Source organism: Colius striatus, chromosome 5, assembly GCF_028858725.1.
Source record: "Colius striatus isolate bColStr4 chromosome 5, bColStr4.1.hap1, whole genome shotgun sequence".
NCBI classification, from domain to species: Eukaryota; Metazoa; Chordata; class Aves; order Coliiformes; family Coliidae; genus Colius; species Colius striatus.
Window position 1 is genome coordinate 30,478,642 of NC_084763.1, and position 23,032 is coordinate 30,501,673.

Below are 23,032 nucleotides of genomic sequence, written 5' to 3' on the forward strand. Positions count from 1 at the left end.
TTTAAAAAGAAAATACCTACTTTGTGTCACTTAATGACTTAGCTCTTTAAAAAGAATGAAGAACTAGATTTGAATTCGAATTACATAGAATTGTTGAGTTAATCCTGCAAGGGAACACAGATCAAAATGTCGCCAGTGCTCGGCAGTCAATAGAAAAATAGTAGCTAATGACAGTTTCTTTCAGCACATACTGCCTTGTGCTTACAGGAACTTGGTTATATGGGCCTTAATCATCATTTCCCAATACTAATTTCTTAGCTTATGCCATTACAGAATTGATTTGAGCTGTTCTTTTCTGTTGACTGACCATCTGAGGCATTTAAATCGAACATTAAGATGCATACTTTATCCTTCACAATAAACATGTAGGATATGGAGACTATTACTCAGTCCTTTTTTTCTTTTAATTTGTCTGATTACATAAAACCTATTGAATTATTGGATATTTCTTACATGTAAGAATTTGTTACTGACTATAATACAATGGGTTTAAAGGACCTTAAAATTGATGTTCTCAGGCTATTATGTTTCAGAGCATTGGATTTTTAAGGCATTTCTTTTTAACATGATTTGCTTTATTTAGTATAAAGGAATATAAGGAAAAATTAGTCCTACAACTGCTTAAACTATTCCATTTCAGTTCTCAAGATGTTTAATAATTGATAATTCTTCTGTCAATAAAAAGTCACATTTTATATGTCACACTAATTCCTTTTTTTCTGCGATCTTCACTTTGAGAAAGTCAACATGTCCCTATTAAGTTGCATATAAGAATTAATGCTTTTAGTGTTTGTGTAACATAAAATAATTTCATTATAAGGAATGACTTTAATATGTCACTATGTCAATGTCTTTAATTGTTAGTCTGGAATGTGATATAATGATTTCAATTAAAGAGATAAGTAAAACGAAACCAGAGTTTCATCTGCTTAGTGTAATAAACAATTATCACTTTTGACAGTGCAATAGACTCTTGTTTCCAATTTATTTTCAAACACAGAGGTAGGGAGAATGCCTAGAGAGACATTAGTGTTAATAAAGAGTATAATTAAATTAACAATAGGTGGGCCATCGTAATTACCAAAATCTTTTCCTTGCATCACAGATTTTAAATTGACCATCTAGTCAGATGAGTTTGTCATGTATACTCCTAAAATGTACTATAGCATCTTTCAGAGAAGCTCTACAGCAGTATTTAAAATTTATTGGATATCTAGGAATAGAAGTTGCCCTAGTGGGAAGCACAAATATTCTGGAAATGTACTACAGAAAGTGCAATTTTATCGTTAATGCATGCTCTTAGTAACCTGCTTTTGTTTTTGATGGCACTATCACATGGAATATTAGAATGTTGCTTGAAGTAGCAGTAGGTAAATTAGGAGTGGGCCGTTTTGATTCATACATTTTATTTTACATAGCAGGAATTTGCAAAGCGGGAACCCAATTGTAATTAGACTCCAAGCTTCATCTTAATACAGAGAGAGATAATTGTAGATACATTTCAAAACAATTGTTTTTTTACAATCTTTCCATTTGTTACTTCAAATTATGCAATTACAAAACAAGAAAAAGAGAGGTTTATAGACTTATGGATGGACTATAAAGCTGGATTCATAGACCAAGTATTGAACTACTTGGGTTTGGGATTTCTATGTCATGTGTTAACTCTCTAGAAGAGATTCAGAAAATAAATATTTTTACAAAACATCATCAGAAGAGATGTTGCATTTAATAATGTTACATATAATAATAATATTACAGAGGTATAAATTTAATACTGCTTTCTTGGAAGATTTTCTTACACAGTACAAATCACTGTTTTTTATGATAAATAGTTCTAAGATAGTAGCCTTTCATTACATTTAGTGGGAGTCAATTTTCCATCGGAGAGAAGAAGGTTTTACAAGCTTGTTTGTATTTTCTGTCAACCTGCATGCTAATGGTATATTTACTTTAAAAATGTTATCAAACATCAGAGCAGTGAAGATAGTGTGTTGATAGTGACAGTTAAAACATGTAAGGGACTTGGGGGGTGGGGGGAGAAGCAAGACAGAACAAACTGTCCCCTCTAGCTGGGAAACAGGGCAGGACAGGGAATGCAATGGTAAGTGCCCTTCATCTGCACACTGGGATGAGATACGGAAGGCTGACCACCCTGAGAAAGAGCCAAACCGGGGAGGAACCTCCTGCACCCACCCAGGGAAACCTGCGTGTTTGAGTAAGCCCCTGCGCTGCCTCTACACCAATGCACGCAGCCTGGGGAATAAGCAGGAGGAACTGGAGATGTGTGTGCGGATGCGGGGCTACAACCTCGAGGTCACAGAGATGTGTTGGGACAGCTGCCATGACTGGAGCACAGCCATGGAGGGTTATGTATTGTTCAGGAAAGACAGACTGACAAGGCCTGGAGGTGGAGTTGCTCTCTATGTGAGAGAGCAATTAATGTGTACCGAGCTGTGCCTGGGTGGGGATGAGGAGAGAGTAGAGTGCTTAATGGGCAGGGCAAGGTAGGTGATATTGTTGTAGGAGTTTGCTACAGGCCACCTGATCAGGAGGAGAATGTGGATGCTACAGGCCACCTGATCAGGAGGAGAATGTGGATGAGGCCTTCTACAAACAGCTGAGAGCTGCCTCACAATCACAGTCCCTGGTCCTCATGGGGAACTTCAACCACCCTGATATTTACTGGGATAGCCACACAGCCAAGCACACACAGTCCAGGAGGTTCCTACAGATTGTTTACAACAACTTCCTGTTGCAGATGATTAAGGAACCAACAGGGAGGGGTGTGCTGCTGGACATGGTGCTGACGAATAGAGAGGGCCTGGTTGGGGATGTGAAGGTTGGAGGCAACCTTGGCTGTAGTGACCATGAGATGGTAGAGTTCAAGATCCTGTATGGAAGGGGCAGAACACAAAGCAGGACCGTGACCCTGGATTTCAGGCGAGCCGACTTTGGCCTCTTCAAAGATCTACTTGGATGGATTTCATGGGATATGGTTGTAGAAGACAGAAGTGCCAGTGAGAGCTGGTCAGTCTTCAAGCACCACTTCCTCCAAGCCCAGGATCAGTGTGTCCCAGTGCGCAAGAAAGGAGGAAAAGGAGGTAGGAGGCCTCCATGGATGAGCAAGGATCTGCAGGGACAACTCAGGCAGAAAGCAGCCATCTATGAGAGGTGGAAACAGGGGCTGGCTTCTTGGGAAGAGTATAGGAACATTGCCAGGGCATGCAGGGGTGCAACTAGGAAGGCTAGAGCCCTTCTAGAATTACATTTAGCCAGGGAAGTTAAGGACAGTAATAAGGCATTTCTCAAGTACATCAGCAGCAGGATGACGAGGGGTAATGTGGGCCTGCTGCTAAACACAGAGGGTGCCCTGATTTCTGAGGATACAGAGAAAGCCAAAGTACTGAATGCCTTCTTTGCTTCAGTCTTTATGGCCAAGGCTGACCCTCGGGAAGCCCAGTCCGGCAAGGATAACAGGATGGCCAGGACAGCAGAGGACTTGCCCTGTGTGGAAGAGGAAGAGGTTAAACACTTGTTGGCCAAGCTTAAGGCTCATAAGTCAATGGGTCCTGATGGGATGCATCCCAGAGTGCTGAGAGAGCTGGCTGATGTGATTGCTAAGCCTCTCTATCATTTTTGAACAATCATGGAGGACAGGTGAGGTGCCTGAGGACTGGAGACAGGCCAATGTCATGGCAGTCTTCAAAAAGGGCAAGAAAGGTGACCCAGGATACTGCAGGCTGGTCAGCCTCACCTCCATCCCTGGAAAGGTGATGGAACAACTCATCCTGAATGATATCACTGAACACATGAAGGATAAGATGGTTATCAGGGGAGTCAACATGGCTTCACCAAGGGGAAATCCTGTTTGACCAACATGATATCCTTCCATGAGTGCGTAACTGGCTGGCTAGATGAGGGGAGAGCAGCGGATATCATCTACCTTGACTTCAGCAAGGCTGTTGACACTGTCTCCCATAACATCCTCATCAGAAAGCTCAAGCAGTGTGGCTTGGATGAGTGGACAATGAGGTGGATTGAGAGTTGGCTGAATGACAGAGCCCAGAGGGTGGTGATCAATGGCACAGACTGGAGTTGGAGGCCTGTGGCCAGTGGAGTTCCACAGGGATCGATTCTGGGGCCAGTGCTGTTTAACATCTTCATCAATGACCTGGATGAGGGGACAGAGTGTACGTTCAGCAAGTTGGCTGATGACACCAAGCTGGGAGGACTGGCAGATTCCCCAGAAGGCTGTGCTGCCATTCAGTGGGATCTTGACCGACTTGAGAGTTGGGCAGAGAGGAACCTCATGAGGTTCAGCAAGGACAAGTGCAGAGTCCTTCATCTGGGAAGGAACAACCCCATGCACCAGTACAGGCTGGGGGTCGAACTGCTGAAGAGCAGCTCTGCAGAGAGAGACCTGGGAGTCTGATATTATCCTGATTGATAATAAGCTAAACATGAGCCAGCAATGTGCCCTCGTGGCCAAGAAGACCAATGGCATCCTGGGATGCATCAAGAAGAGTGTGGCCAGCAGGTCAAGGGAGGGTTTTTTCCCCCTCTGCTCTGCCCTGGTGAAGCCTCATCTGGAGTCCTAGGTTGAGTTCTGGGCTCCCCAGCTCAAGAGGGACTAGGAACTTCTAGAGAAAGTCCAGTGCAGGGCTACCAAGATGATCAGGGGACTGGAGCATCTTACTTATGAGGAAAGACTGCAGGAAACACTTTTTTTCTGTAATGTACAGTGATAGGGCTAGGGGTTATGGACAGAAGCTGAAACACAAAAAATTCCACTTAAGGAAAAACTTAGTTCCTCTGAAGATGAGGAAGCCTTGGCGCTGACTACCCAGGGAGGATGTGGAGTCTCCTTCTCTGGAGGTTTTCAAAACCTGCCTGGACACATTCATGTGTGACCTGATCTCGGAGGACCTGCTTCTGCAGGAGGGTCGGACTAGGTGATCTCTAAAGTTGCCTTTCAACTCCTACCATTCTGTGATTCTATGAATTGTTTAATTGTGCCTACATTTCCCCACAGAACATGCTACTTATTTGTGAAATGGATTTATCTGCTTTTTTTAGTAATGAATGCTTTGTCTTTGAGACAACTAATCTTAGGTGTCTCATGCTTCAGGGATTAATTTTGCTCTGCTTTTGTTCAGCATCAGCAAAATATAAATAATACTAGCTTGTCACATCTTGATTGTTCTGAAAAGCAATGTATTAGTGACTGTCTGATAGCCATAACAGAAGAATCTTAGAAAAATTACCAATTCTGTTTTAATAACATTTTTAATTAATATGTGATAAATAAAACATAGGCTCTTGCCTTGAACAAAGAAAATAAAGCTGAAATATCAAATAGGTACTCATTAAGGAGTTCCAGTCTGTGAACTAAAGGAGGAAGAGACTCAGTGGAAAAAAAAATAAGCATGTGATTATGCAATTTAAAAAACTCCTGCATTATACAAAGGCAACTTTAATTCTGTCACTTACTGCTGTGCGGTTCCTGGAGATAATTTGGGGGATAACTTATGGATTAACTACGTAAATTTTACCCTAGGAATTATCAGATGTTTGGTTTTATTTTTACTGGTTTGAGGCATCCTTTATTGGTACTGATATTATTTTATAAATGTAAATTACTGCAGTAGTGTTTTCCAAAGGAAATATATTAAGTAGAAACTACATCAAATATCTTATTCTGAATGTTTCACATGAGTTTTTTTTTTTTTTTTTTTTGTTTAAAAAGAGAAAAAGAAGAACAAAATACTAACTCTTGTGGGAGGCTTCTAGAAAATCAGTAGTAGAGGAATGGATCCTTTACTTCCAGAATATAGCTGATTTTTCCTGAGTAGGTGCAAATCTGCAATGAAAACTGTTAAGATTTTAGTGACATTAAGACATTGTCTTGTATGAGTTATTAACAAAGAAGAAAGATTACAGTGTCTCTATACTTGCTGATGTGTCCCTGCTACTTTTAAGTGTGTTGTGTGACACTGTTATTGGTTGCTTTCCAGAGGCTTTCTCTGAGTCCATGCACTGAGAGGCCAGGAGAAAGGAAAAATCGAAAGGATGGATTAGTTTTAGTCTTCTAGAGAGGAATCAGATAAAATAATGTTTCCAAAAGATGAGATTAATTCATAGTCTAAGTTCCGTAAAGGCATGCTATGCTTTCTACTTATGATGATGAGAAGATATTCATTGCAAGATAGATAAAAAGATGTTCTCCAAAGACTGCATTTTATCTGCCGGTAGTAGGACATGGACAGAAGCATCCATGAAATTAATTATAAAACCTTTTCTCAGAAATGTGTAAACATGACAGTGGCAGTGATCTCTTTTACATCTCTTGGGTCCTCTGTTTTAACTGTGATTGAATTGAGCTGTCAGATTACATGTAGAGTGACAACTCTTTCCTAGCTGCAGCTGGATGAATAATGTAAAGAAAATGTTTGCATTTTACTATATAAAATTATTTTTTTTCTTCTCTTGAACCCTTTTCTGAATTACAGGTATATTCGTGTGTCAAGAGAGTATCACAGATATTTATGAATGCATAGTTGTAAACTTACTGCAAATTCACTGCATAATTGTGAAATATTACATAATTGTCAAACTGAAAAAAAACAGTCAGATGCATGCCATTAGTCATTCTCTTGAGCCTGTGGATTATGCTCTTGCATTAAAGAGAGGAATAACATTAAAATATTGGTGGCCAAATTCTAGGAGAATAATTGAAGATGAAACTGCAGGGCAGGACTTTTTTTAAGAGTCAATTTGTGATGCAACATTGTGAACTTCTAAGTTTAAATTTATAAAGTTATCCTCCAAAAGTCATATTTATACAGAAAATGAGAAGCCTGAAGTTCATAAAAGTTACAGATATTTAGTTTTTCTTGAAAACCAGGCCACTTGAGGTATCTACTTAAACTATGTAGATTAGTACTTCAGTGTAGGGAGTTGTTGGAAAGATTGGCTGTGGCAAGCACTATCATTCTACCCACATTAGTGGAACTGTCATATTATTTTCATGCTATTGCTTTTGTAGTCTTGCCTTATTATTTTCTTTTTATGCTTTTATTCTCAACTTATATCCCAAAATGTTCATGTGCTTCAGATCAGCACATCAGAATTGATTGAACTGGTTTGAACTCATGGACGTTCCATTGCCCTTCCTGGATTTGTTCTCCATTTAATTTTGAGCTTATTGGAAGAGAGGGGTAAATATCTAAAATAGTAGTTAAAATAAAATGCTTGTGAAACTTTTTTAGAGGCTGCAACACTCTACTTGTCCATATTGAAATTTAAAAATTTGATGAGAATATTCAATACTGAAGAAAACAGTAACAGAATCCCAGTGACCAATAAAATTTTTTGCTTTCTAAATAAAATGTTAAAATGCAATGTTAAAATGATACATGTTGCATTTTCAAATCCATGTATTTTAAATCCTAGTATTACCAATGTTCAAAGTAACCCTACCAATATTTCTAAAGTCTGTCAAAGGAATTTTTTCACTGTTAAACACAGTAGAGTTTTATAACATTTTGCAAACAAATGGAGAAAGTAATTAAATTTTATTTTTAAAATACTACTTGTCTATCTTTTTGTCACTTTATGAATAATGTCTTGCTTGAAAAAAAATGAGACTATCCATCTGATCTTGGCATCACCTATGTCTTTTTCAGGTGAGTTGGTGCTTTTTCCAAGTGTTCTTAGAAATATACTGTGAATTATCAAGTGATCTCATCCTCCAGGTTCTCACTGTGTTGTCTTGATTCCTTATAGCTCTGTCAGCACTTTTCCCCTCCTTTCTCCATTCTGCTTAAAATGACCTATTGGTCTGACATATTGATTTGACTTGGTCCCATGACTAATATTGATTTTATTCTCAATGAGACCCTAGTCTGTCATCAAACTTACTTTTTCTTTCATATCCAGATGACGTTTGATTGACTTATTTGACACTAGAAGGCAACTGTGCCTGGTTATGATCAATATACTTGTATTTTCTGTTCCTTATCATCCTCAGTAAGACTACAGTAGCAAATGAACCGTGAAAATGCTTCAACTGTCTGTCAAGCAGTAGGAAAATTTTACTCCTGTTGTTAGGCAATGTGTAGATACTCTGCTGGGCTCTTCATTAGAAATATTGGACTACTGTTCCTGTGAAACAAGCCTACTATGGCATTAAGTTAAAGTATAGCGACCCTACCATTCTATGATTCTATGATTCTATAGCATATTTTCTGCTAAATACATATAATATTTCAGTTTTTGCTTACTTTGTCATGTTTGCATGGAGAGACTTAGGAAAGTTGATCCAAATTAACTGCAAAATAATATTAGCGAACCTATATTAAGTATATATGTGAATGTAAATCGTGAGTCTTTATATTCATAATTGAAGTGCCCTTAATTCTATTTGTTAAGAATTTTCTCTTTCATTCTGAATAAGGATAGTCGTACAAAATATTAAAGGAATTTAACTAATCTCTTTCAAAGTCACATTTTAATTAATTTGGATTAGTTCTTCAAAATTCCTATTTAGATCTGTCTTTTTTCAGTGATACTCCCATTATCACTAATGTTTCAGATTCAGCCTCTTTCATGCTGGTGGATATTCAGAGGTATTAGTAGTGAAAATTCAAGGAAAGTATCATCTGCAAGAAGAGTTTTCCATTAGTCTTTTATGTATAATAGAAAATATACACTCAGGAACTTACAGTGTGTCAGACATAAAAAGCCTGTGTTATGTTTTTAGCCATAGCTAGTGCTGTAAGACACCCTCAGTGTGCCTTTGTGTATATAGTGAAGAATTTGATCTTGTGTATTTTTTTTTCTTAATTAGAAGTTTCATAGGTAGCCAAGTGATTGCTGTATGTTTGGGGAACTGATACTGTGGCTGCCATCACCACTATCACTTACAAAATTATGTAAATAAATACAGGGAGAATTGGAAAATCTTTTGCTCTATTTTCTGGATGAAAAGTATGTCATTTAAGTTTTCAACCTGAGTAAATCAAGCAAAGAATAGTGAAAAACATTAGAGGGATAAAATAATTAGAGGTAAAGTTGGAAAGTAGATACCATAAAATGGTTTTATTGTTAAGATGATAGACAGCAGAACAGTTTCTTGCACTTTTTGCATTCTCATTCTCATCAAGTAGAGAATTCAAGCATAAATCATAAGTTAGAACATTAATGGAAAAACAGTAAGTGTTTTTTTTGTGCTTTTTTCCCCACTCAGATAAATACTTTAGGTTGCTATGTATTTCTGAGTTAACATAGTTTTGGAATATTATTTTTTCCTACTGTTGTTTAATCTGGAGAGATGATACTGTGTTTGCTATTTTTTTCCCTGTTTTTATTTCCCTCTGTCAAATTTATGTACATGTATGTATGTGACTATAATACCAATAGATGACTTTATTGTAAATGGAAGACATTTATTCTTCTATTAGCAGATTTGAAAATGGGGTTGCTGGAAGCAGGGTCCTGGTGGGCAGCAGGATGACTATGAGCCAGCAATGTGCCCTCGTGGCCAAGAAGGCCAGTAGAATCCTGGGGTGCGGGCAGTAGGTTGAGAGAGGTTCTCCTCCCCCTCTACTCTGCCCTCATGAGACCACATCTAGAATATTGTGTCCAGTTCTAGGCCTCTCAGTTCAAGAAGGACAGGGAGCTGCTGGAGAGAGTTCAGTGCAGGGCCACAAAGATGATGGAGTGAAGCATCTCCTTTATGGTGAAGGCTGAGCGAGCTGGGGCTCTTTAGCTTGGAGGAGACTGAGGGGTGACCTCATTAATGTTTACAAATACATAAAGGGTGGGTGTCAGGAGGCTGGGGCCAGGCTGTTCTCAGTGATGTCCAATGACAGGGAAAGGGGCAATGGGTCTAAGATGGAACATAAGAGTTTCCAAAGAGACACAAGGAAGAATTTCTTCACTATGAGGGTGACAGAACACTGGAACAGGCTGCTCAGATGGATTGTTGAATCTCCTCTGGAGACATTCAAAACCCACCTGGACAAGTTCCTGTGTGGCCTAATCTAGGTGGTCCTGCTTTGGCAGGGGAGTTGGACTAGATGATCTTTCTAGGTCCCTTCCAAACCTTAAGATTCTGTGATTCTATATTATTTATCATTTTTCTTTTAGAAATTAATTGGCTGTATGATACTGCTTGAAATTTGACTATGAAACTAAAACAACATTAAATTTTCACACACAAATCATCAAATGAAACCATTTACATTCCTACAATGTTTTCATGTCATTAAACTATGAGATAAATTTTTCTTCATTTTTGCATAATGAGCAGATGTGAGAAACTAGCGTATTTGTCGTCATTGAAATCAGTACCATTTCTACTTAGGCTTCTTGGAAGAATATGACTTCACAAATATTAACCATCAACTAATTACAATGTACTTAATTAAATGCAAATGGTACTTATCAAAAGCATTTGAGGAAGAGGCATGCGATTAGGGAGTTAGAAACTGATTTAACACTTGGAGCTACCAGCTAGGCACCTCATCAACGGAAATGAAGACAGAATCTTTCCCTGGTAAGAATAAGACAAAGGAAAAATACACCATCTTTTCACATTGTGTTTTTTGAAAAAAATCAGAGCCAATGTAGAACGTATTCAGAATATATATTGCAGGTTAATGTTGCTTTATGTTTGTTAAATAGAGAGATTAAAAATTATTCAAAATGTTGAACAGACATCAACCTACCTCAGAGACATTTTTTGAGAACCAGTCATTCAGGAACTAGAACAGAAAATAAGGTAACAATGTTGCTAATTTTAAAGGATTCTGCCATTTTACTGACATTAAGGCTTAGGTTGACAGACTTTATCTTTGAAGAAGATATGAATAAACACCATCAAGATGTTATGAAAGCTGCTGGGATTAATAAAACATTTAAAGTTTCCTAATGTCTGTCAATGAATGTGTTATATACAAATATTGAGCTGATTCAATAGCAAAAATTAGTCTGTGAGATAGTGTTACATATGCTGGTCTTAAGGTTGTTGGGCTAAAATATTATTGTTTCCCCTTTTTGCAGTTTACTTGATTAGATTTTCCTCGATTAACTTCTAATTTCTCCCTACTGAAAAATCTGGGTCAGCTTTTTGCCGTAGTGTGTGCATTTTAATTAGAGATATGTGCTATGAGAAAGACAGCTTTCCTCAGAGAGTTCTTCTTGTCTAAGATAAAAAACCCCTTCATCCCCCCATCCAAACAGCAAACAAAAATAGAGCTGCCAAAAAAAAAGAATCAGTCATGATACTTATCCAGGTTTCCAATCAGCAGTTCTAACAACGTCAAAGTAAGATAAGGAAGTTTGAGGAAGACAGATCTCAAGTGCCTGATTATGCAAAAGGGCAGAAGTTCAATCGAAGTGTTACAAATTCCTGCCTTTTCCTATGCATAGTTCACAAGACAGTTCTCTACTTCTTCTGATCATTGAAAAATTAAAAAAAACACACTATTACTGCAACCCATGATTTAGAAGCAAAAGTTAATTTGCTGTGGCACTTCATGCTAGGCAGGCAGATTTTTTCCTTTTGTGGTGAACTTTAAGGTCTGGTAGTTGCTTACTGATTTGAAAGAAGTACAGTAGTATTAGAAATTAAAATATTAGTTTATTCTGGTGTTTGATTGCTAAATGGTTATTACCAGATATAAGGTATTCCAGAATATGAAAAATGTATGTTTTTTTGTTAAGTTTGATAGTTTCTCTTTAATGTGAAGAATTTTGCATTTTGCGTTAGGCTAATCTAGCCAATATGTAGACAAGGTTATCAGTAATGAAAGCCTAGTATGGAATCTCAAAGTTTGTAGTTTTTCTTTTATTTCAGTGGTTTTCCTGAAGCTGCTTTTTGCATTTTCCTTAGAGTAATGAGAGTTTAACTCATTAATGTTTTTTTCAACACTGTTAAGAGTTTAGTCGTGTTATTCTTGAAACTTTGAGACAGCTAAAATTTAGACTGTATTTTCTTGCTTATTTTCTGCCCTAAGACTTTTAGGCACTTCAGAATTGTAAGAAAATTTAAAAAACCAAAACATACTCTACAACATTTTCCGCTCTTCCAATCAAACTATCTTTGTATATCTACAGGAATAATGCAAAGGTTGTAAAATTGTATTATGTACAACCTTTTTGAGTGGAGAAGCATATGCTTTACTAACTTTGGATACTGAGAGTGGTCAAATTTAGTTCCATATGAAAAACAGGACTGAGTACATAACACAGGTCTTGTTTTACTAAGTTTTGGATATAGAGTCTACACAGCAGCTTCAGCTACTCAGCCAGTGTGAGGAGGTTGTTCAGTGCCATTTGAAGACTGATGAGGGAGTCACTGTGAGGACACATAAAAGTCCTCACATGGGAGGAATGCATGTGGGAAACTGCATGGAAATTCAGATAAAGACTGTCTCTTTCAGCCTTTGCAACTCATACATGAGGCAGTGCAATACAGTGCAATAAATTAAAACTCTTATTAATAGTACTAATTATTATTGATCACTTATAATTTATAATCATTATTAATTATTAATATTAAAAGTTCAAAGCACTCTCTTGATTTGATCCCACTTATTGTTATTTTATTGTCATTTTTTTTCATAGTTTATATTAGGTTGTACTTCAGCCTTTTAGAGACTATAGCCAGCTTCCAGGTACAGGAGACCAAGTTCATTGCCTTATTGCGTAAGACTCCAGCAGCATTTTTATTCTATGTTAATTTTTTTTTTCAGTTGTTCTCTATGCCTCATTTAATCTTGCTGTGATTTTACTGTTCATTTTAAAACTTAAAAAAAAAACAACCTATCCCCTCTTAAGTGCTTGTCTTTCCATTTACTACAGGTCTGAATTTGAGAGCATTTTTTTACTGTGCACTGAAACATGCATCATAGAAGATGCACAATAAGCAAGTTGGTTTCATTACCATGTCTCTATAGTGATACCAGCTGTGGGAATGCTTCCCATAGGAAAGATCTTAAAGCATTTTACAAGAAACTGAATTATAAGACACATTTTACAGATGAGTAAACAAAAACATGAAGGAGTGACATGTTTCAACTACATTAAACACAGACTATGGTCTAGCCCAACCTTTATCATCTACACTAAATTTTCATGGATACCGTGTCTGCTTTGTGAATGTAATGAAACAAGAATGGTGATATGAATACAATCTGATACTTATGAATAGTTACTTCCTCCTGAATGCTATTCACAAGCTGCCTCTCGGATCTGTAATAGTTTGCCTCTTCAGTTCCAGGGTTGGATTTTTTGTTTGGTTAGGGTTTTTTTTGTTATTGTTTGCTTGTTTTAAAGCAATTAAATAGTTCTGTGGTTCATTAGTGACTCTGGTGTGTGCATACATACTAGAAGATGGGCCTGGCAGTGTTAGGTTAATGGTTGGAGTCAATGATTTTAAAGGCCTTTTCCAACCATAATGGTCCTATGATTCATGATTCTGTGATTCTAAGATCTTCACACCAAGGAGAAGGCCACAAGGAAACTGTAATGCAGTGACTCACTTTGCTGATTTTCTACCTGGATCCAGCCTAACAGTTCAAGAAAGAGATGTAGATTTCAAAGGCTATCTTGTTTACACCTTTTACTGGTGATGCACATCTGTAAAAAATCCCAACAAAGCTTTAAACACTTTTTGACATTTTAAATCTTTAAAGAGACCTCTTTTGCTTTCTGCCATTCCTACATGCAGTCACTCCCTTTAGTACAATTTAGCCCAAAACGTGCCTTTGTTGCATGAAAGAGAATTAATATTCAACTACATAGGCACAGTTTCTGAATATGGACTATTGCTAGATTCCAGGTTTTAATGAAATTAACTGATAAATGGTGAAGAGTTTTCTTAATGGAAATGTAATATTCCGTTTTCATCTTTCTGCTGTTTACCTTCTGTCCTTCTGTTGCTTACAGTGTAAGTAATTCAGGGCAGGCACCTTTGAGTTTTGTTTTTTGAGTTCTGTTTTCAACTCTTCTGCAGCATAAACATGTACCTATAAAGTTCAAAGAAAATACTGGACTACACATAGCAAACTTTTTCAAATGGGACTTTTTCTAAGTAGCTTTAGTCTTTACATTGGCATTGTTCCCAGGCTATAGTTGAGTGGTTCCTGGTAGTTGATTACACTATGCACTTTAAAGAAGATGGCAACAAAGGTCAAGTTTTTAATAAAATCTTTAGTGAAATGTCAGAAACAGTTTATTCTAAATAAAATATTTCACTGAAGATAAAAAGTACCCATTATAAAACATTCCTTCTGACTGCATTTCTACACCATTGAATTCATCAGATAAGAACTGGACATTTGACAAAAACTAAATACTAATATGACAGATACATATTTCAAGAATATTTTCTCTGTAAAAGCAAAGGATAAAAGGGAACTTGTATTTTTTTGAGGATGAAGGCTTTTTTTGTTGTTGTTTGAAATAAAGACTCAGACTTAAACTAACTTAACACAATTTCTTTTTGTGACTCCAAATTTAGCTCGAGTTTCAAGCTAATACCACCTCAGTTGGCAGGCAATAAATAAGCTTGATATAGTACTATATGTTTATGACATTACTGTGATAGTATTTCTTTCAAAGTGTGAAAATGTCCCAGCAGCTTGCCTCATTGATTCTTACATTGCAATGGAAGAATTTGAGAGGAAGATTCACCCCTTTTCTAGCTTTTTCCTATGCTTTGTAAAGGAAATTATCAGTCTGCTCCTCCATCTCGTCCTGCAACCCAAACACATACTGGTCTGATGAAGCAGGCAGGAATCCTTCCTGCATTGGTGTCAGGGTGTAGTGACCTGTGATAAAAGGCAAGGAACATTGAGTCCAGTAAGAGAAGCAGAACTTGATGTGGGAGATCTATAAAGCCTGTGTCAAGGCTCAAATTTTTATTTTAATGTGAGAAGATACAGCTATTGAGACTCACTTGATCTCAGAAGTGTTTGTAGTTCAGATGACTGTGACTACTATAGGCTATTTTAAAAGCATGAACTGCAGAACATCTCATGATTTGCAGAGCCAAGGAAGATTGATATTTGCAGTTCTGTTGTTCCTAAAGATTCTGCATGAATAAAATATCTGACACTGGTTAAAGGGATATAATATTGTGTGGATGGCCCTCATCTTTCCTTCTTTTATAAAGAATTTGGTTATTAATATTTCTGAGACTCACGATGCGTCACTAGTACTAAAGAACCTACTATTTTCAGGAACTCAGATTACTAGACATTCTTATTTGAGAAGTTTTAAAACTCTGTAAGTCCTGAACAACAAAAAAATAGTTTCTGTTTAGATTAGTGTTTGATGGCTTTTATTATTATTATACTAAGCCATAAAAGCCTAATTAGAGACTTGGGTAAAGGACTGTTTATAGATCAGGTTCATTTATAGCATTCACAGAATCCAGGTGGTAGTTATCAACACTGGGTGATGTCACTTTCATTAAATTCTAGAGTATTTAATGATTATTTCTAACAAATGTTTTCCTTTATTGAAGGGTTATGTTCATTGTAAATCTTGATCCTTGTTTGGTTGATGTTGACTGTTAAAACAAAAGAGTATGGATCATAGCAAGTGCAATGCTGTAGACGTTCATATTCAGTCTCATTGAGACCACATATACTTCAAAAACATTTCAGTGGATGAATCATAATTCAACAGAATGTTTATGCCCTGCTACACCAAGGATCATACAGTACAAAAGATATTTAGATACTTTGAAATGTTACACTTTTTCAGAAAATTAAGAAAAAAACTAAAATGGTTTTGTGTTATCAGATGAATTGGCTTCTTCCATGCTGTGATTTTTAGTGATTAAAAGGGCCTCTGAAGTCCAGCATACTGTTAGATGCAACTTTTTGACAGTTCCTTGTAACTGGCTTTACATACCGTGCTACAGCTCAATTCCTGGTGCTTTTTGTGGCAAACAGTTTCTGCAATTGGTTTTTATGATACCAAAGCTACAATTTTAGAACAGTGAATGCAAATCTCTCCCTCCTTAGTTCATTTCTTTTCATTGTCTGCTTCAAATCGAAGATTTATCCTCAGGCTTTTCTCATTACAGTGAGACTTAGTGACCTCAGAATATGTGGTCATTCATTCATCCCTCACTTAATGGATATTAACTAATTTAATCTGGAAATGATATGTCACCTTACAAAACTAAACACTGTTGCTGGTCAGACAAATCTCACACAGAGCACTTCCATGATTTACTTACTGAAAACAAAAGCAGCCCTGCTACTCAAATACTGCTAGTATTTCATTAAGCAATTTATACTGCCTGGATATTTTTATTATAATAAAATATATACATGTGACAGAACATGAATGCATAGATCTTTTTATACTTCCATGACACAAGAAGTGATTTGTTACTGGTTTGCTAACAAAAGAAACAAACCACGACACTCTGACTGCAGCTTAATGTATCTCTCTTCATATACTGATGCATAGCTGCAATTCAAAGGATGAATTGTAGGTTATAAAACTGGCAAAGACAGAAGCTAAGATACTTTTCTCTTTTTCCTACATAGATGAAGGCTTGATGATTATTGTACATGTATTTCCATGTACACAGATTTCCGTAGGTGGATTACATACTCTTATTCACAAAATTATTTTCTGTGAAATCAAATATGCATTAGTTAAATGAGAGCCTAAAGACCATCCAGGCTGTCATTCACTTAAGCAGAATATCAAGTTAAACTAGGTTTAAGCATGTTCTTCTAGAATCAAGGCAGAGGATACAAGTAATTTTAATAAAAAAATCTATTTACCTTGTTTATATAGAAGAATAGAATCTAATTTATTTGTGTGCCCATCTGGACTAGATTGCTCATTTTAAGTTAATTTAACAAATGATAGAGTGCTACTGGCATTTTCTTTCCCAGGAGAAGAAGTTGACAGACAGCTGTGTAGAGATGCAATCTACCCAATCCCGGTTGTCTGCGAAGCTCCGTGCCCAAAGGACTGTGTGCTCAGCATGTGGTCTGCATGGTCCTCCTGCTCACACACCTGCTCCGGCAAAACCACAGAAGGGAAGCAGATGCGTGCCCGCTCCATTCTGGCGTATGCAGGTGAAGGTAAGAGTTGCAGACTCTTGCAGACTCTTGTTTAACTGTGAACACTGAACTGTCTTCATAATGTCAAAGTGATTTCCTGATAGAAACAAATTATTAAATGTAGTTATGGGGTTTTCAAGGGTAGAAAAAAAATTAAAAGCTTATCCTACATTTACCTATGACAGCTAAACCTGGTTGAAAGCAGAGACGTTATTTATGTTACTGTTTTGGTTTAAAATATATGGTTTTCTCATTTTCTATTAAAATTAAATAAGGCAAATGATTTATCCTATGCTGACCTCCATGAAAGATATTCATAGAGGATTATTAGTAACCCTAATTTAGATATATTTTGGAAGGATACAACTATAAATGCTGAAAAGATGAGAGTTTTAATGGATTCAAATGCTAAAAAATATCTTTCATAGCTTCTTAGCTCAAATTGGTAACTAATGTTGCCTCATTGACATTTTTATTTGTAGTAAGGCTTTGTTTTACCCTGCAAATTCTCACCCGTATGAATGGCTTCTATTCATGCAAATGGTCCTTGTGCCGCATCTACAGCAAATGCAAAGAGAAGAAAGAATTGGAATATAAAGGAGAAGATGAAAAAGGTTTTGGATAGAGATTCATGTCTATTCTTTGATGATTTTCTGTGTTTCCTATACCTGTTTTTGTTTTGTTCTTAAGTATTTTGGGGAGTAATAGAGAAAATGTATTCTATATGTAACATTGTTCTGAAATGTAAAATGGTTACATCAGGTCTACTAGGGTCCAACTGGTGAAATGCCGTGTACAACACTGGGAGCAAGGAGACATGGCTACCAAAGAGTTCTTGGAAAAATCTTTATTCACATGTATTACTGACAGTAAAGTTAAATACTTTCAATTTCATTCGCGTTTTAGTTCTGTAAAACTGTTACACATTTTATTACCTCATGTTAAGATAAAATTTAGCCAAAAAAGCTGTAAGGTATGGCAGTAGTGAAACAGAGTGTCTTTTTCAAGAAATGGAAAAAGAAAGAGGCAGGCTACAACATGTATCAAAATGCTTCTCTCTTTGCAAACACAGTTAATATCATTGATAAAAGTGTGCTGTGTATTTGATGGAATTTGGGGAACTATAAAAAAGTCCGAATGTAGCAGAGATGGCACTTTCAACCTTTTCCCTGAAAGGGTCCTTTGCTAGCAGTTTAAGAGGCAATCAGAATTATATGCACATTATGTCATTCAAATAATAAATTCCTCAGATGGATCTATTTAACATAGTACAACTGCTTTTAAATACAGAACTTACTTGGTTTAGTGTTGTCCCTTTTTTTTTTGTGTTGTGTCAAATGGACTCATTTTGAGGGAAACAGACACGTTTTCATATGATAATTCAAATAAACATATATTCATGTCCATGCTTTTCCACGTAGGTCAAGATGATAGATTTTCAGTATACTTAATGCAGTTTTCTTGGCGGCAAAAGTTTAACATCCTGAGAAGCATGCTACAAAAATTATTCTCAAAAAAATTATTCCACCTATGCTTCTTTTTACAGTTACTCATTTTATTTATATGTAACTTAGGATCATTTAAAAGGCTGCGATTGCATCAGAGCAGTTAAGCATAGCCTGGATTTTAGGTATGTGAATTTTATTTGTCGTGTAGTGATGAGAACCAACACTGAGTGATCACAAAAGTTAGCAGGTCTCAGACCACACAGATAGTAGTGAAGAGATAGCTAAACTACTGCTGAGAATGCTAATTCATTACCTAGACATTGCAGGGGTTCAGCTTTGCTGGAACTGTGACCTTTTTACCACTATTCTGAGATGAGTTTATTCTGTGCTTCTTTTACGGATACAAGCTGGTATGTCTACCTAGCTTACAGCAATTTCCTCACATCTTGGTCAGATATTTTTAACACCGTGCTCCTCTGCACTCAGTACAAACTCCAGAGAATAAAAATATATATCAATAAATAACAGAATCTTCCAGGGCTCATCATTACAATTTTAGCTAGAAGATACTTTTCACCTCTACTTGTATTATATTCAAAAAGTATGTCTAGCTTTTGGTTTTTTATACTTCACTGAAATTATTGTTATTGTCATGTTACTTCCCCTGTGTCTCTTATGCCTTTTAGTCATTTGCTGCATGACAAATAACTGAATGAATTGTCACCTCCAGAATTGCATTACAGAGACTAACCTTGTTCCAAAACATAAAACACTGATTGTGTAGATGGTGCTGGGAAGTCATGTTATGTTCTGGGGGCACAAAGTATATTCATGTATCTTCAGATACATCTGTAGTCTATTGATATAAAAAGGAAGCATCACAGGCATCTTTTCTTGCAGTTCTCAATTCTATTTGGAGCTTATGAAAAATGCGCATTGCTGTTGACAAAAACTCTGTAAACATCACGTATAACAAAAAGTCCCCAGCCTTATAAATATAAAACCAATAATAACAATTACACAGTAAACTGAGCTTTAATGTGTAATTCTGTTTAATGTGTTAATTCTATTCTGATGAATGGTACCACATGTGTTTCCTTTTGGATTTTTGAACCTTTCCTTGAACTGTTGCTATGAGAAACAGACTAGGATAGGTCAGCCATTAGTAATTCCGTTGTAATGCAGCCATGGTATTTGAGAGGTTTTGTTCAGAGAATAACAGGACAAACATATCAGACATAAATATATACAATTTCTAGAATTTCAGTGTTTAATTAATCAAATAATATGCAAGTCAGTTATCAATCTATGGTAAAGCTAAACTCCATTTCTAAGATGACATAAGGAGTCCAGATTTATCACCGTGAGTCCTCAATCACACTCATCCTCCTCCTAATCATGCTGAATCCAAACTGCAAGCCTGAGAAGATCAAACATTTTAGGCATTGCATACACAAGGTCTATTGCAATCTCTCAAAATATCTGAACTTTTGGTTCTCTGGGGTACTTAAACATGAACACGTTATCGAGAGTCTTTAAATATCTATGAAATAGGTTCTTATATCTGAATCTTGGATGGCTTCTTATCAAAATATAGTCTGTGATTGCTCAATTTCTCTCCTCTTTGAAATAAAAAATACTATATTCTGTCAGTTGTCTTGTTAATGTTGGCAGATGACTGTACATGATAGAACTGTTGTTTCACACTTAAGATGCTATTTTTCACCTTACTTCCCAGCTATCTATGCTGCTGATTTGGTTTGAAGAAACCATCAAATTAGCATAACTGGCCAGCAGGACACAGCCACGGTATAACCCATTTTCATGGATGACTAAGAATGGGAGTAATTCAGTAGTATTCTAATAATTCCTTGGTGACAAGAACAACTTCACAAGAAAAACTGAAGCCATTTGTAAATTACAGTAGTGACAAAGTTTTCTAACGAGCTCTGGGATATGATTGCCCCTCCAGAAGGACACTGACATTTGCTCGAGCCAGGAGCTGACTTCATATATACTCCCTCTCATCAGCAGTTCCTCATTCAGAACACTTCCTCTTTGGCATGGCCAAAGTGTACGCTGCAGAGCATCAAGCTCAGCGTGGCTATGCACATCAGGGATGGGCTTTATTTACTTGCATTCAGTAGAGAGAGGAGTAGTCTCTTTCCTCAAGATAAAGACTTTTTGTGCTTTGTGAGATGACACTGTGTGGAAATTGGTGTCACGGTAACCAGTTTTGATATCTTTTCTGAGATCATAGTCCTCAGCTTGAAGGCTTAAAAGGTGAAGCGATTCATAAATTTTCCTGTCTGTGAGTCTGACTGTAGTGGTAGCTTATTTACATCACTGCCAAATACATCCTCATCAAAATATAAAATGACAGCAAAGGACATAATGATGTCACCTGATACATCACGTTGTTCTGCATAAGTCTATTGAGGGCATTGTGTTCAAGCTCTCTCTGTTGGATATAGAGTTTATATATTTTTGTTATCTTTTCTGTTTAATATTTCTGTTATTTTTTTATTTCTCATTTACAATATGCCTTCTGCAATTAGTAATACAAACTACGACTGTTTTACATAGGCCATGACCTGAGACTATAAGTTCTAAATGAGTCTTTATTTTTTAGTAAATAGTAAATAAATATGCTGTTTGATTCTGTATTGATTATACACTGCCATTGACTGCAGCTGCCAAAATCGGTGTCTTACAGCATAACACTAATGTTCTGGATACATTACAAGTAAATGATTGATACTTGTGGTAGTTTGAGCCTGGCTGGATGCCAGGTGCCCACCACACCGCTTTACCCCCCACCTCCTCAGCAAGCCAGGGAAGGGGAGAAAATAAGATGGGAGTCTCGTGGGTTGAGATAAAAGCAGTTTAATAAATAAGCAGCAAAGCCGCGCGCGCGGGAAGCAAAGCAGAAGCAGATAAGCTGTTACTCTCTACTTCCCATCAGCAGCGATGTCCGGCCACCTCCCGAGAAGCAGGGCTTCAGTACGCGTAGCGGTTGCTTTGGGAAGGCCAGAAATGAATCTCGCCTCCTCTTCCTGCTCCTTTCCCCCAGTTTATATTCCTGAGCTGACGTCATATGGTATGGAATATCTCCTTGGTCAGCCTGGGTCAGCTGTCCTGGCCATAGTCCCTCCCAAGATCATGCCCACTCACAGCTATTGGTGAAGGTGGGGGAAGGAATGCTGGAGGGACAGCCCCGATGTTGTGCAAGCGGTAGTCATAATATTGATACCAACAGTAAGCACAGCACTGCAGGAGCTGCTGTGGAAAATCACTACCGTCCCAGACCCACTACAGTCTCCACCCCTTATTCCATACCATTTATGTCATGCTCAGACAAACCATCTTAACAATCCATATACATTCTTATATACTCTCATTAACCAGTACCCCCACTCTTCAACAGACAAACATCATTCTTGTATTCCCTCTTGCATCTTGCATCAAACAAACAAACAACATTCTTATATCTTTCATCCTCTGTAGATGTTCACTGGAGCAGGTCATAACTTCTGTCTCATCCATCAAGATGAATATCCAGGCCAGGGGAAACAGTATGTTCAGTGTTGGGCACCAGCACCGGCTTGGTTTGTCCACTTGTTCGGTTTTTCTTGCAAAGTTCATCTACAACAGATAACTCACATAACAGGTTATTTTTCCCCCAAGGTTAAGTCTCCTTGAGGTACACATCGAGTTTCCCCATCCTTTCTCATCACCCACCAAGTACAGCCAGGCCCTTGAGCAAAGACAATCCCACGAATGGGTTTGCCTTTTCCCATGGCAGGTGCAACCCATACTGCCTTCCCCAGCCATTTCCCTGGGTGCACTACGGGGACCTTATCTCCTCCCACAGTATGTAGTGGTTTTGTTTGGGCAGGACCAGGACGGTTAGTTGAACCTCTGCTATTGACCAGCCAAGTGGCTTCTGCTAAATTTTTATCCCACTGCTTCCATGCCCCATTGCCCAGTGCTCTCAACATGGTCTTTAGTAACCCATTATATCTCTCAATCTTTCCAGAGGCTTGTGGGTGATAGGGGATGTGGTATATCCACTCAATGCCATGTTTCTTTGCCCAGGAGTTTATGAGATTATTTCGAAAATGAGTTCCATTATCTGATTCAATTCTTTCTGGAGTGCCGTGTCGCCACAAAACTTGCCTTTCAAGACCCAAGACAGTATTTCGGGCAGTGGCGTGGTTGACAGAGTATGTTTCCAACCAACCAGTAGTTGCTTCCACCATGGTGAGTATATACCGCTTGCCTTGATGTGTTCGTGGTAGTGGTCCAACATAGTCAATTTGCCAGGCCTCACCATACTGAAAACCCAGCCATCGGCCTCTGTTCCAGGGAGACTTGATTCGTGTGGCTCGCTTGATTGCGGCACATGTTTCACATTCATGGGTGACCTGTGTGATGGCTTCCATGGTCAAGTCCACCCCTCGATCACGAGCCCATCTA

General features: G+C 37.5%; 1 protein-coding gene across 1 annotated transcript in view; it reads left to right on the top strand.

Moving 5' to 3' along the window:
* Positions 1 to 23,032, top strand: part of THSD7A (thrombospondin type 1 domain containing 7A) — a 280,474-nt gene that overhangs the window by 190,255 nt on the left and 67,187 nt on the right. The window contains exon 8 of the mRNA XM_061996511.1: positions 16,935 to 17,126. Coding sequence (XP_061852495.1) covers positions 16,935 to 17,126 — 192 coding nt within the window. The remainder of the gene's footprint in view (positions 1 to 16,934; positions 17,127 to 23,032) is intronic.